Source organism: Ceratotherium simum, chromosome 30 (assembly GCF_057802395.1).
Source record: "Ceratotherium simum simum isolate JZ-2026a chromosome 30, ASM5780239v1, whole genome shotgun sequence".
Classification (NCBI taxonomy): Eukaryota; Metazoa; Chordata; class Mammalia; order Perissodactyla; family Rhinocerotidae; genus Ceratotherium; species Ceratotherium simum.
The window spans coordinates 13,731,567-13,747,923 of NC_141929.1; the positions used below are offsets into that span (position 1 = coordinate 13,731,567).

At 42.8% G+C, this 16,357-nt stretch overlaps 1 protein-coding gene across 1 annotated transcript in view; it reads left to right on the plus strand.

The window, feature by feature from the left end:
* Window positions 1-5,972: 5,972 nt before the first annotated feature.
* FA2H (fatty acid 2-hydroxylase) overlaps window positions 5,973-16,357 on the plus strand; it is a 52,087-nt gene continuing 41,702 nt past the window's right edge. Inside the window, exon 1 of the mRNA XM_004437116.3 lies at window positions 5,973-6,271. Coding sequence (XP_004437173.1) covers window positions 6,002-6,271 — 270 coding nt within the window. The 5' untranslated portion in view covers window positions 5,973-6,001. The remainder of the gene's footprint in view (window positions 6,272-16,357) is intronic.

Sequence of the window (16,357 nt, forward strand, 5' to 3'; positions counted from 1 at the left end):
AATCAATGAAATAGAAAACAAAAGTAGGATCTAGAAAATCAAGAAAGCCAAAACTTGGTTCTTTGAAAAAACTAATATAATTCATAAACCTCTGGCACTACTGATCAATAAGAAAGAGGAAGGCCAAATTACCAATATCAGGGATATTATAATAGTACATTATTATAATAGCATGGAATAATAGCATAATATAATATTAAAATAATAGCATAAAACATATATATAATAGCATAAAAAACATAAAATTCCTGGAAATAAATCTAATAGAAGATGTACAAGGCCTCTTCATGGAAAATTACAAAAATCACTGAGGTAAGTTAAAGAAGCCTTATACAAATGGAAGGATATACCCTGTTGATAGATTAGAAGATTCAATCATGTAAAATTGTCTATTCTCCTTGGTCTGTAGATTCAATGCAAGTCCAATCAAAATCCTATCAGCTTTTTAAATGAACAAGCTGATTCTAAAATTTATGTGGAAATGAAAAGGGCCAAGAACAGCCAAGATAATCTTGAAGAAGAACAAAGTCGAAGCACTGATCCTACCAGATTTTATGACTTATTAAAAGTCTTATAGTGCTTAAGATAGTATGGTGTTGGCACAAGAGTAGACAAAATATATTAATGACACAGATTTGAGAGTCAAGGAACAAACCCACACATATTCATATATTTGATTTATGATGAAAGTAATACTACAGAGCAGTAGAGAAAAAATTGGTCTTTTCAATAACTATTGCTGAAGAAATTGAATATCCATATGGAAAAAAAATGAATCTTGACCCATATCTTATATCATACTCAAACATCAACTTCAAGCTGATCATAGATCTAAATATGAAAGGTAAAACAACAAATCTTCTATAAAATAATATAGAAAAATATATTTACTATTTGAGGGTAGTCAAATATTTCTTAAACAGGACACAAAAACTCTAATCATAAAATAAAAGACTGAGAAGTTAAACTACTTTATAATAAAAAATACATGTTCTTCAAAGGATACCATCAAGAAAGAAAAAAGGTAAGCCATGTTTGTCAGAAAATATTTACAATACACATAACTGATAAAGAACTCTTATTATAGAATAGAAGAGACCCATGTAAATTGATTTTTTTAAAGACAGAAAATGCAATAGAAAAATGGGCAATAGAAATAACCAAAAAAATAAGAGTCTTCCATCTCATTGTCCCTGGAGAAATGCAAATTTAAATCACAGTGAGACACCAATATGTACCCACCAGAATGGCTAAATAAGAACTTTTTTAAAAGACTAATAATACTAAGTGTGGCAAAGGTGTGGAAAAATGGGAATTCTTATATACTGCTAAGTGGGAGTATAATTTGATACATTTTTGGAAAACTGATTGGCAGTGTCTACTGAAGCTGAACATACTCAAGTCCATTCCTAGGTATCTACCTGACAGAAATGCATTCAAATATTTATCAAAATACATGTACAAGAATGTTCATTGCAACTCTATTCTTAATAGCCCCAAGCCAGAAGCAACCCAAATAGCCATCAATGATAGAACGGATACATTAAGTATGGCATCTTCATAGAGTGGAATACTATACAGCCATAAGAATGTACAGATGATTACTATACCCCAAAACATGGATGAACCACATAAACATAATTTGAGTGAAAGAAGGTAGTTACAGAAGAGTACACACCCTGTGTGATTCCATTAATACAAAGTTCAAAAGCAGACAAAAATAATGTATAGTTTTTGAAACCAATATGGTGATTTTATTCAGGGAAGAAAGGAGGCAGTAGCTGTGAAAATGGCATGAGAGAGACTTCTGTGGGGCTGCTAGTGTTCTATCTTCTGATAAGTGTATGTTCAATTTGTGAAAATTCATTCATTCATTCATTCATTCATTGAGCTGTACGCTTATGATTTTGTGTACTTTTCTCTATGGATGTCATACTTCAACAAAAAGCTTACTTTAAAAAGAAGCCATTTACAATACTGAAAAAAGAAATATAAAGTATACTTAGAAATTAATTTAACATGTGTGCAAGTCCTATGTGCAGAAAACTTTAAACTTTATGGAATAATATTACATATGACCTGAATAAGTAGAAATATAGCTCAAGTTTATAAATAGGAAGGCTCAGTTTTGCAAACATATTAATTTTTTCCAAATTAATCTATAGATTCAGTGCAATTCCTTCCATAATCCCAATAGTCTTTTTCATGGACATTGACAAAATGATTCTACAGTTTATATAAAAAAAGAAAAATCCAAGTACAAACCAAGACACTCTTAAAGGAGAACAGGGTGTGGGTAGTAGCCTTACCAGATATCAAGATTTATTATAATAATAAAGACAATGTGGTATTGGCAATGGGGGAGACAAACCTGATCCTCAGAATAGTATAGAAGATGCTCCAAACTCACATAACTGTACATTAAACAGACTAAATTTTACTGTATATAAATTATATCTCAATAAGAGAACAAAATAACTTTATGTGTTTGGGTCTTTTTCTGGACTCTATTTTGTTCCATTAATCTATTTGTTGGTTCTTATGTGAGTACTACACGGTCTTGAATATGTAGTTTTATATTAAGTCGTGAAGTCAGGAAGAGTAAGTCCTGCAACTTTGTTCTTTCTCCATATAGCTTTGGATATTCTAGGTCTTTTACATTTCCATATAAATTTTAAGAGCAGTCTATCATTTTTTTTCTTTTCTTTTCTCTTTTGGTGAGAACATTTAAATTCTACTCTCTTAGCAAATTTAAATGATATAATAGTTTATCAATTTCTAAAAAAAAAAAAAAACCTAGTGGGATTATGATTGGGATTGTTGAATCTTTAGATAAATTGGAGCATTTGAGATCTTAATATCGAGTCATCAAGTCCATGACCTTGAAACTTGTGAGATCCGTGAACTCCATTTATTTAGATATTCTTTAATTTCTCTCAGTAGCATTTTATAGTTTTCAGTTACAGGTCTTGGATGTTTTTTGTCAAATTTATTCTCACATATTTTATGCTTCTTGATGTTATTATAAATGGAATTTAAAATTTTCATTTTCGGCTGTCCCGTGGTTTAGCGGTTAAGTGCACACGCTCCGCTACTGGCGGCCCGGGGTTCGGATCCGGGGCGCGCACCGACGCACCGCTTCTCCGGCCATGCTGAGGCCGCGTCCCACATACAGCAACTAGAAGGATGTGCAACTATGACATACAACCATCTACTGGGGCTTTGGGGGAAAAAGAAATAAATAAATAAAATTAAAAAAATAAATAAAATAAAATTTTCATTTTCTCTTTGTTGCTTGTCATTAAAACACATTGATTTTTGTATTTTGACTTTGGATCCTGTGAACTTGCTAAATTCACTTATGAGTTTTAGTTGCTTTGCAAATTAGTTGAGGTTTTCTGTGTAAACGATCATGTTATCTGCAAGTAGAGAGGTTTTTAAGCCTTTGTCTCTGCTCTTTATGCTTTTTTTTTTTTTTTTTTTTTGGTGAGGAAGATGGGTCCTGAGCTAACATCTGTTGCCAGTCCCCCTCTTTTTGCTGAGGAAGATTAGCCCTGAGCTAACATCTCTGCCCATCTTCCTCTATTTTGTATATGGGATGCTGCCACAGCATGGCTTGATAAGCGGTGCGTGCGTCTGCGCCCAGAATCCGAACCTGGGAACCCCAGGCTGCAGAAGCAGAGCACACGTACTTAACCATCACGCCACCGGGCCGGCCCCTCTTTATGCTTTTTGTTTCTTTTGTTTGTCTTACATCACTGTCCAGGACCTCCAATACAGTGTTGAATGTAAATGAGAAGAGTGGGCATCCTCGCCTTGTTCCCAGACTTAGGGCTAGGGATTATCATACATCTTTCATGGGGATGTAAAATAGTACGACCACTTAGAAGTTAATTTACATTATCTTGTAAATTTGAACACTTGCATACCCTATGACCCAACAACTGCATTCCTAGATATATTGGCTATAGCAACTCTTACCCATGTGTACAAGAATGCTCATAATAGAAGAAAATAAACAACTCAAACTTCTATCTATAAGTAAAGGAAAATGGGTAAATAAACTCATGTAGTAGAATATGACACCACAGTGAAAACTGATGAACTACAGTGACCCTCAGCAACATGGATGAATCTTAAAACAATATTGAGTAAAACATGCAATGCCATATAAAGAAAAATACAGCATCATGTGATTTTCATAAAACTCAAAAACAAGCGAATCTAAACAACATATTGTATAGGCATACAGATAGATGTGATAAAAATATTAAAAATAAAAAGTGAAGGAAGGATAAGCACAAAAGTCAGGACAGTGGTTACCTCTGGGGAGAAGGCAGAGAGATGGAAGGATTGGAGTATAGAAGTGGGAGCAAGTTTTTGGTAATGTCCTAGCTCATGGATTGGGAGGCAAAGTCAATGAGTTAATTATATTACTTTTGCTTTAAAACTTACATATACTCTTTTGTTTGCATTCAAACCATTTTTAAAGATTAAAGAATTAAAAATAGCAAAATAGCTGTTAGCATACCATACATGCTGTTCTTGTTGGTTTCCACTTACAATGTCCTGGAAATTTTTCCCTATCAGTAGATATAGATCTACCTCATTCTTTCTATTGGCTACATAGTATTTCACTGTCTGAATACACCGTTTACTTAATCAGTCCTCCCTAATGATGAATATTTGGGTTGTTTCTAGTCTATAAACAATGTTGCAATTAATCTCATTATGCATACATCTGTATACAGTCTATCTGTAAGATCAAATTTCTACAAGTGTAATTACTATGGCAAGAAATGTGTTACAGTTCTGAACAGATGGCTAAATTCTTTGTTCAACTTCAGACAATAGGAGTTTAAGGCAATGGTAAGAAATCCAAAGAGGAAGTCCTGCAGATATTGTCAGTGGGGAATACCTGAGGACACCTACAGGTGTGTACTTGACTGCTTTTGCACATGCAACGTATCTGGAATAGAGTAGGTATGGAAATAAGGTGAAGGTTTTCGCCACTTGAGAAAAGCAACATTAGTGACCTAAGGCCTCCAGGCCTGTTGGACAGCAGTTGCATAGCAGACCCATAGACTCAGCCGATCTCTTGCCTACTCAAAATTAATGCAAAATATCCATCATGAACAAAATACCAAAAATTTTAAATATTAAAGACAAGATCCAACCCTTCACTTTCACCACCTTGCCTCACTCGCCTCACTAGTCCTGGTTCCAATAAAACTTTATTTACAAAAACAGGTGGCCAGCCCGCAGGCTGTGGTTTGCCAATATGATTTTTTTAAAAATTATTATATATATTTTTATTGTGGTAAAATATACATAAAATTTACCATTTTAACCACTTCTAAATTTACAGCTTAGTGGCATTAAGTACATTCACATTGTTGTGCAATGTGATATGATTTTTTAAATATTACATTAAAATATATACTGTGATTTCTGTATGTTTGGCGGCGCCCCCTTAAATTTTGCGCCCGAAACCAGTGCCTCACCCGCCCAACTCTAGTCCTCGCCCTGTCTCGCTCTGTCCTGGAGCCTGAAGGTAGAAAACTGCAAGTTTTTCCCATAAGGTAGCAGCAGAAGAGTTATTCCAAGGCGATCAGACCACCGAGGATGTCCGTCCAGATAGCCACCCGCGACGGGACGATTTGTTCCGCCTGCATCTGCCCGCCCCCTTCGCTCTCCTGCTACGGGACACACCTGGCGGTCGCGCCCTCTACCTGCCTCGAGCCACCTGGCGGGCGGCTGGCAGCGCCTGGCCCGCCCCGCTCGGGTCTGCCCCGGCTTCCTGCCCGCCAATGGGGAAGGGGGCCCCTCCGCGCTCGGGCAGCGTCCCGCAGAGCAGCCAATGGTAGAGCGGCATGCAAATGAGCAGGTGCGGTGGCGGCCGGGCCGTCAAGGCGGCCGCGGCTCAGGGGATGTTAGAGGCGCGCTGGGCGGCCGCCGAGCAGACGCCCGGGCTTCGAGCTGCGAGCTCCGCTCTCCCGCCATGGCCCCCGCTCCGCCCCCCGCCGCCTCCTTCTCGCCAGCCGAGGTCCAGCGGCGCCTGGCGGCCGGCGACTGCTGGGTCCGCTGCGGCGCCCGCCTCTACGACCTCACCGGCTTCGTCCGGCACCACCCGGGGGGCGAGCAGCTGCTGCGGGCACGGGCTGGCCAGGACGTTAGCGCCGACCTGGACGGGCCGCCGCACCGGCACTCGGCCAACGCGCGCCGCTGGCTGGAGCAGTACTACGTGGGCGACCTGCTAGGAGACCCTCAGGTACAGCCCGACCGGGGATCACACACCCGCTTCTCTCCCCACTCCTCCCCCAACTCTGCACTCCCCAGCAAGCCCCGTTCACCTGCTCTTTAGGAGGACCCAAGGTGACAGCCTCCGCCCTCACCTCCGCTTCCCCTCTCTTCTCTCCAGGTAACAGGTCACTGCCCCCGCTCCCTTCTCCCAGGAGCTTGCCCTTCCTCTCCAGCCTCTCCCCTGACCCTCTTCTATCTGCTGCTTCTCCCACCTCCCAAGTTACCCCCTCCTTCCTACTTGTTCCTTCTGCAGCCTCTGCCATCTGACAACTTGGATCACCTTTCCCAGCCCCTCACACGCCCAGTCTTTCCTTCCTGTTTCCTTATCAGCCTCTCCCTCTTTGCAACTGCTCTTCATTTCTGTTTGAATAATAGTTTCCAAGCTCACCTGTCCTCTCTTTCCCATCTCACCCTACTCCTGCTTCCAAAAGCCACAGATCATCACCCTTCTCAGCTAGCTTGGATTTCCTGGTGCCGCCCTAGCCTTGCACTAGGGCTCCCATAGGTGGGTGGAGAGGTTGGGGTAGTGTCTTGGGTGTCCTATGTCCTCCAATCCCCCAGACTTCTTTATTCCTTCTCTGACATGCTGGCTTGGGTGTCTAAAAGAGTGAAATGACAGGGGAGGGAGAAAGGATTAGCACTTTGAGCTGCCCACTGCTGTGCAGTGCAGGCTCGTTATGGTATTTCAGCCTTTAACTGATCCTGGGGTAGGTTTTGTTATCCCCCTTTTAGGATGTGGAAACTGAGGCTCAAGGAGGCTTTGTAATTTGTCCAAGGTCAAACAGCTGCTTAGTGGAAAAGCCGAGGGTATCTGACTCCAAAATCGATGCTGTCTCCATCCCAGTGGTCCTTGGGCATGGGAGATGGCCCCTATCCGCACCGCTCCAAGTAGGCTTCGTCCAGAGTCAAACCAACTCCTCGGTCCTTCCCCGGATCTGGCCGTAGGACTGGTGACAGTGGGGTCATCATGCTTGAACATAAACCAACAGCTGTTCCCTGCTTCTAGTTCTTGCTTTCAAGATGGCCCCAGCAAGTGCTTTTATTTATTTATTTATTTTTTTGTGAGGAAGATCAGCCCTGAGCTAATACCCATGCTAATCCTCCTCTGTTTGTTGAGGAACACCGGCTCTGAGCTAACATCTATTGCCAATCCTCCTCCCTTTCTTTCTCCCCAAAGCCCCAGTAGATAGCTGTATGTCATAGTTGCACATCCTTCTGGTTGCTGTATGTGGGACGTGGCCTCAGCATGGCCAGAGAAGCAGTGCGTCAGTGCGTGCCCAGGATCCGAACCCGGGCCGCCAGTAGCGGAGCGCGCACCTAACCGCTAAGCCACAGGGCCAGCCCCAGCAAGTGCTTTTAGATCTTTCGATAAGAGGACTTGCTTCTCACTGTTTCAGGTGGCTTGTCACTGGGCCATCTTGCCTAATTCTTCAATAATTTATTCACTCATTCACTTGGTCCCTTAATGGTTGGCAGCACTGAGCTAGGCACTGGGGAGGCACCAATGGACAAAACCAATATGGTCTTCATGGAGCTAACAGTCTAATGAGGAAGGGGAGGGAACATACTAATCGCACAGTAATTATTTAATTACCCACTGCTGTCAGAGTGTAGGTTTGGAGGGGAGGGGTTCAGGAAGAGCTTTCTTGAGAAAGCAACACTTACACTGAGCTATTGGATGGATAGGGCTTAGCCAGGTGAAGTGCGATGGGAAGAACATTCCAGACAGAACAGCAAGCGTGAAGGCTCTGAAGGGGAAGGGCTTGGCACAGTCAAGGATAGAAATAAAATCAATGTGACAGAGGCTGTGGGCAAGGAGAGGGATGGGGGAGGAGGCCAGAGATCAGCTGGGGCCACATCATGCGGGGCCTTCTAGGCTGTGGTCAGGATTTGGGACTTGATTCTAAGAATGATGGGAAGCCAGGGAAGGGATTCAAGCAGGGGTGTGGCGTGGTCAGATTTGCATCTTTGGAAGAGCACTCTGGCTGCAGTGCCAAGGGAGCCCAAGTGGGTGTGAGGGACTAGGCAGGAGGCTTCTGCATAGCCCGGGCGAGAGGTAATGGTGGCTTGTACCACGGTGGCTGTGACCAAGGGGAGAAGGGGGTCGAATTTGGGAGGTTTCATACGTAAAATGCCAGGACTCAGCATTCTGCAGTGGGAGCCCAATCTAATCTTGGAAGCTGATGTTTTGTGTTGAGTCATGCTGAAGGGGCAGAAGGTTTAGCCATACATATAACTAAAGCTGATTGTAGGAAATGAGAGGTTGGGACCAGAATACAAGAGACTTCCAGGCTTGTGATGGCTCATGGGAGCCATCCTACGTTGTGACTGTGTCCTGTAAACAGGAGCCTTCGGGTGTGGCTTCTCCTCACAGCTCCATCGTGAGCATCACTCCTGGTCAGCTGCCCTAGATGGCTCCACCTTCCCAGCTCTGCTAACTACCCAGTACTGTGGTTTGATTTTATTTTGCTTTGCTTCGCCTTACCTGACCTTCGGGGAGGACTCAGACAATACTGAGTCCAAATTTGCTTCCTACCAGTACTCACCTGTTACCCAAAGAGTCCCAGTGTGGCCATGTTGCAGGCATCCTTATATGGGGGCCCCAGTATGAGGATGTGGGAAAAAAACTAAAAACTAACAACACACTTACAAACCCATGGCCCAAACTTGACCAATGGCCATAGTCATCCAATACTCCAGTTGCCTGTTGGCTTCTGTCTGCAGATTTCTATTCTGAAAACTAGTGTAGGGTTGTCTTTAAATTGGGGGGGAGAGAGAGAGGAGAAATCTGGAGCAGGGTATCCTTTCAGAGAGAAGCCCTCTTCTTAAGGCCTGAATGGAGACAAGACGTTTCTGTTCTTCTCTCTAGCTAAGCCTTTCTAGCAACCCCCATGCTGCCATCTCCACCTCTGTCCTCTCCTCCTGCTGGACCAGGCATGTTGACCAGGGATGCTGACACCTGTTGAGGTTAGAACCTGGCTCTTGTAATGTGAGGACCAGGAGGGGCGTTAATGGGGGAGGGGAGTGTCATGAATCAACTCTGTTGTTTGGGGCTCATTTCTGAATGGGGCCTCTCCTAGGGGTCCTTCCCGAGCATAGTCCTTGGAGGGGCGCGTCCTGCAGCTCTGCTGTGAAATTTCCAGGGGGACCTCCTGGCCCCGTTGGTTTCCCCTCTTCCCCACTTTGCCACACCCCCTCTGTGTACACACTTACACACACATTCACACTCACAGGAAGGCACACACACACAAAACAAGTCAAACTTGTTTGGACCAGCATACTTGGGGGATGAAACAAGGTCTGCTGTGGCCCTGGCCTTGGACTTGAGGAAGCTGAGCTGTCCACCTTGAGCAAGCAGGAGAGTGAAGGCTGAGCCTTGGCCCTCAGGGTCCGGCAGGGTCAAGCTCCTCACTCCAGGTTCAGGTAAGAACCGGGTTCTTCCAGGTGCAGCTCACGTCATTAGTGGGGCATGAAGTCCATTTATTGAGCTGCAATCAGCCTTTTTAAAAAAAAAAAAAAGAGAGAGGAAAGGAGAGAACTTTGGGTCCAAACTGCTCCAAGGCCATGGATACTGTGCTTCCCAGACTTCCCAGACATGGGTCATCCACCACTGTCCCAGTTTTTACCAAACTGACATACAACCTGAACTATTATATTTAATATTTTTAAGTAGACTCACTTTTATTTTACCATTTACTCACGCTAAGCAATAATACCTGTAAAATCACAGGTTTTACATGCACTTTAAAATAAATATTAAAATCAGAATATTTTGATATTTAAAATATTATTGAAATATCTATTAAAATAAAAAATGCTCATCCTTGTACCCGCTAAAATCAAATTGTCTTGGGCACCTTTAGAGGAATATATATCACACTTTGGGAAACATACAGAGCAGAGCTTTTTAACTCTCGTGTCCTATGGATCATTTTCTGGGATTGAGGAAAGAGATGAAATTGTGTGTAAAAACGCATGGTCGTGCATTTTTCTGGTGAGAAAGCTACAGTTTTCATCACAGTCCCACTGAACTCCTTTCCTTACCCCAAACCTGCCGCCAAGAGGATAATAATGTCAAAGGGCAGCTCATACTTCCCCCGTCTCACACACACACACAGACCTTGAGAGCCCCTCTGGTGGGCCAACAACTGACTACACCCCTGGATACAAGCCCTCTGTTTGAGAAGACCCTGGAGGAGGGCAAGCCTCTACTCCACAGCCACTGCTGTCGCAGTAACCCTGAGGTCTGAATGTGCTAATCCCACAGGGCGCATCTCTCTCAGTGGTTGAGAAGTCCACAGATTCTGCCACATGTGGTTCTGCCAGGCTTTGGGGTCTGGCCGTTCGGAGCTTTAGGGCTTGAGTAATTAAATGGGGATGGACAATAGGGAGGAGAGCTAAGTGCAGGAAGACTTGGGGTTCCCACCCCAGGCTCTGGAACATCTTGAGCACAGCCCAACTTGGAAAGCCAGTCTGAGCTGAGAATTCAAATAAAAGCTGATGCTTGGGGAACTTGCCAAACTGCCCCTGCATGCGGAGCCAAGTGGACATGAGAAGTCTGCTAACTGAAGGGGGTTGAGATCCACTTAGCCTACAAACAGGCTTCCCAGTTAAGCCTGTCTGGCCCATCAGCAGCCACCATCCTTTGCTGCCTGCCAGGGACTTCCAAGCTCTGGGTTTTCACCTCTACCTACAAATCTTTTCACGATTTTGCAACGTAGATGCGTTTGTTCTTTGAAACCGGCTGAGTCTTACCTGGAGGATGAACTTAGAGCCAGCTGGTAAAGCATCCAGGGACCCAGGTCACTGTGGTTCCCTAGGACACTGGGGTGAACACAGGCTCCAGGAGTGCTTCCTGGTGTCATCCCAGAAATCAGTGAATGAAGGGGCCTTGAGACCCAAATTGGGAGGAAGGTCAGAAATTAGGACTCTCTGGGGGAAATAAAAAGAAACAAATAGGAATCTCAGAAACACCTGAGAGTAATCATCTTCGGGAACCATCCCAGGAAAGAATCCAAACTGATGCCTGAGCAGCATCCCTCATCTTCTCTTTCCTTGTCTATTTATTTTCCTTATGACACGCACTCGTCACTGGTCCATATGTTGTCTTCATGCATTTAGACAGACAAGTAATAAGCTCCCTGTTCTCTCTGAAAACCACCACGGCATCGAAGCTGTCCTTGCCTGGGTCATCGTAGACCTTCACCTCTCTAAACCTGGTTGTCAGTTCTCACCTTATCTCACTGGTCTGGCAGCAGCTCTTGACACTGTGGTCACTCCCTCCTCCTTGATACACGTTCTTCACTTGGCTTCTGGATACCACACCCTTTTGGTTTTCTCCCTGCATTCGTTTTCTATTGCTGTTGTAACCAGTTACCACAAACTCAGTGACTTAATGCAACACAAATGTATTCTCACAGTTCTGGAGATCAGAGGTCAAAATGAGTTGGCAGAGCAGCCTTCCTTCCGGCGGCTATAGGGGATAATCTATTTTCTTGCCTATTCCAGCTTTTAGAGGCTGCCTACCTTCCTTAGCTCATGGCCCCCAGCCAGCAATCGCATCCCTCAGACCTCTGCTCTCATGCTACTTCTCCTTCTCTGACTCTCCTGCCTCCATCTTTCACTCATAAGGACCCTTGTGATGACACTGAGCCTACCCAGATAATCCAGGCTAATCTCCCCATATCAAGGTCCTCAACTTAATCACATCTCAAAGTCCCATTTGCCATGGAAGATGACGTATTGATGGGTTCCAGGTATTGGGAGATAGACTTTGGAGGAGGGTGCATTATTCCACCTTTCTCACCACCTGTACCCCTGGTCATTACTTCTCAGTCTCCATTGCTGGTTTCTCTCTCTCTCTCTTTTTTTAATTATTTTACTGAGGTCATAATAGTTAATAACATTGTGAGATTTCAGGTGTACATTATTATTTGTCAGGCACCATATATATGTGCCCCTTTACCCCTTGTGCCCAACCCCCAACCCCCTTCCCCTCTGGTAACCACTAATCTGTTCTCTTTGTCCATGTGTTTGTTTATCTTCCACATATGAGTGAAATCAGGTGGTGTTTGTCTTTCTCTGTCTGGCTTATTTCACTTAACATAATACCCTCAAGGTCCATCCATGTTGTTGCAAATGGGATGATTTTGTCTTTTTTATGGCTTAGTAGTATTCCATTGTATATATACACATTGTATACATTGTCTATATTGTATATATATGTATACACACACACCACATCTTCTTTATCCATTCGTCAGTTGATGGGCACTTGGGTTGCTTCCACCTCTTGCCTATTGTGAATGATACTGCAATGAACTTATGGATGCATAAGTCTCTTTGAATTGTTAGATTCAATTTGATTTCAAGTTCTTTGGATAAATACCTAGTAGTGGGATAGCTGGGTCGTATGGTATTTCTATTTTTAATTTTTTGAGAAATCTCCATACTGTTTTCCATAGTGGCTGCACCAGTTTGCATTCCCACCCATTGCACGCACTACTATGTCTGGGAGATTATCTGTGTTTTTCTTACTTTAACAGTGCCTGTCTCTCTTGCCTGCTCTGTCCTAGAGAATCCATAGGCTGTAGAAGAGGAAAAATGAGGAGTAATTGAAAAAAGTAGAGCCGATGGTTTGGACAGACCACATGCTGATTGCATTAGCCTCCTTAGTCTTCCTTCCAGGATATCTTTCCGCTGTTACCCTACTTTCGCCAGAGCCCCGGTATACTCATTATTGCAGAAGTCTCCTGGGCAGGTCTCTCCCTGTCAATGCTTTCTGCACCCCGTTGCCCGTGAACGTTACTAAAGGGAACTTGGTTATGTTACAATAGTCCTAAATCTGCAATGGCTCCCCATTGCGACATCCTTTAAGTCCAGCTCAAATGCCATTTCTTCCACAGAGCTTCTCCTTACCTCCCCATCTAAAACTGGTTTTTTCTTCTCCCAAACTCTCATAGCACTTTGCCTATACCTATGTTACAGCATTCATAGTGTTCTTCTTCCTTACTATATTTTCACTACATGTCTTATCTTCTCTATTAAACTGTAAACTCTCTGAAGACTGGAATTGTCTGATTCATCTGGGTTTCTCTAGGCACGCCATTACACTGGTGCATGCCAACAGGAACTAATAAATGCTTGAATGAATGAGCTGCTTGAAAAACTGAGAAGTGTGCATAACCGAAAAGGAAAGTGGTAAAATTAACACACACAGACACTTCAAGAATTAAAATGTAAGAAAAACCCAAAATCTCTTTCCAGTTTCTTCTTTGTTAGCCGTAAGGGTTGGGAGTTGATGGAAAGGATGGAGGGCTATCAAGTGAGTCACTCATTTCTGCCTTTGCCCTCAGTTATTTGCAGCAGAGAGAGCATTGGCAAAACATCTTCCATACCAGGCTACTGCAGTTCACCCTTGCCCGTGAGTCCCCTACAAGGGTAGAAGTGAAGTTAACCACAGAAAATGCCAACTGAGAGACCTCCTTGCTCTCAGGGCTGTGACCAGTCCCCATGAGGCTATGAGGGTCTGGATGACATGCGTCGGTAGGACCCAGGTTGCCTGGATTTCCAGCTCTGTTTACCCTTCATGTGTATTTTTATGCAAATTTCTCTACAGCAGGTAGTCTCAGAACAGTGGTTCTCAATCTTCCCTAATTGCTGTTCATCTAAGATGGGCAGAAGACTCTAACAACCACTCTCCTCACCTGCTCTTGTTCTCCCGTGGAAAAAGAGCTGTTATCATAATAAAATTGGAGTACAACAAACTTGATGTTAGCGATACTCATAAAGTGTATCATTGAGAAATATACAGCTCATATTCAGGATTTCATGTTGTGAAGCATTGCCTCAAAACATAATTATCCAAATGCTTTGTTTTCTTACCTTGATAGTATGTTGCAAAGTATTTAGATAGCAGTACCAGATAAGCAAATCTGGGGGGATTTGTTTTAACATATTTGAACTACAATGCATACAGAATGTCTTAAAGTTCTGTCATAGGAAAACTAGTAGCCAGAAATTTCGTTGATGCAAGTACATGTGACTACACACTTAGAGTGAACCATGAAATCTACAACAAACTTGGCTGATAATTACCTAGGTGAAATAGTCATAATTTCTCCTTTAAAAACAATAAAATTTAAAAGGAGTAGAGTTCTAGTTCTCTACGTTCTCCTGTGCCCAGTAGAACCTTTTCAACATTGCTTAGCGTTGCGTGATGCTCAGATTTCCCACTGGAAAATGGAATCAGAGTTTTTAGAGATCTTTAGTAATGGCTAGTTTTAGTTTTATAAATTCCAAATGTTAATAGTCCATAATAACCCACTTAGTTGCTAATAAATAGTGATAGCTAATAAATAATGAAAGTCTGTGAAATGGGCATCATTTATCCACAAAGATCAAAGAGAGACTTTGAATTTTTAAGTCAATTCAAGGCGCACACTTTGAGACTGGCTGCCATGGAGGAATAAGGAGCACCTATATGGGGCTGAATAAATACAGCTTCCGTGATCCTGTATGCCCCCCAGCCAGGGGAAAGGCCAGATCAACCTGATTTAGTGGTTGCTTTCTCTTGTCCCAGGCAGGGCTCTTTGGGGTGTCCGTTGTAATGGCTTATGTAGGTTGGAGATAGGGTGCTGTAAAAAAATTCAGTTGTTCCTTGGACCTAAGTAGGAAAGTCCTTGACTCCTAGGATGAAAAGTCACTTAAAGTGGGTCTACTTTTTTATTATGATTATCGAGGTCACATATATATAATATATATATAATATATAATGTTTATAACATTATGTAAATTTCAGGTGTACATCATTATATTTCAGCTTCTGTATAGACTGCATCGTACTTACCACCAAAAGTCTAGTTTCCATCTATCACTATACACATGGGCTCCTTTACCCTTCTCACTCTCCCTGCATCCCCTTCCCCTATGGTAACCACCAACCTGTTCTCCATATCTATGTGCCTGCTTGTTTATCTTCCACATATGAGTGTTCTTAAAAAATTAAAAATAGAAATACCGTATGATCCAGCTATTCCACTTCTGGCTATTTATCCAAAGACCGTGAAAACACTAATTCGAAAAGTAAATCGACTTTAAATGAAGATGAAAATTTCATAGAAAATGGGCTAGGGGTTTGGGAGAGGGAAATTGATTATCCTTAAAAGCGAAACTGAGGGCGGCCCCATGGCTTAGCGGTTAAGTGCGCGTGCTCCGCTACTGGTGGCCCGGGTTCGGATCCCGGGCACGCACCGACGCACTGCTTGTCCAGCCATGCTGAGGCCGCGTCCCACATACACCAACTAGAAGGATGTGCAACTATGACATACAACTATCTACCGGGGCTTTGGGGAAAAAAAAAAAAGGAGGAGGATTGGCAATAGATGTTAGCTCAGAGCCGGTCTTCCTCAGCAAAAAGAGGAGGATTAGCATGGATGTTAGCTCAGGGCTGATCTTCCTCACAAAAAAAAAAATAAAGAGAGAGAGAGAAACCATTTAAAAAAAAAAAAAAAACGAAACTGAAAAGGATTTTTTTAGTTTATTTTAACCTGACAGCAAAAGTAAGATTGCAGTTGCGTGCCAACTCTTACATTGAGCAAATGGTGAATCAAGTAGTGTTGTTTTTGTGCCCATGTGTGGTTTTTCTGACAAAACTGTATGAAAGCACAGTGTGACATTCTAAACTTCACATAGGCAGTTCACAGCATGATCATAAAAAGGGTCATTTTAGCAAGAGTATTTTAGGGCTAAGGATGTCTCTTGATCCTCTGATAAACAGGTTGTTATCTTTTGAAGAGCCTCATCCTTTGTTGATTGCCTGTTTTTCAGTGTTAACCGGCCTAACTTTGCCAGATTTTTATTTGGCAATGGAGCTGTGAGTAAAACGGTTTTCTATTGAAGTCTACTTTTATTGACTTCATGAAATTTCCTATGTTTTTGCGTTGATTTTCAATTTCACTTTTCAGTCAGTTTGCATTTTGTTACATTGTATATTATCAGATGATAGCAACCCCTAACCACCACTTCACCTAGGTGGACTGCAGGGATTTGGGGG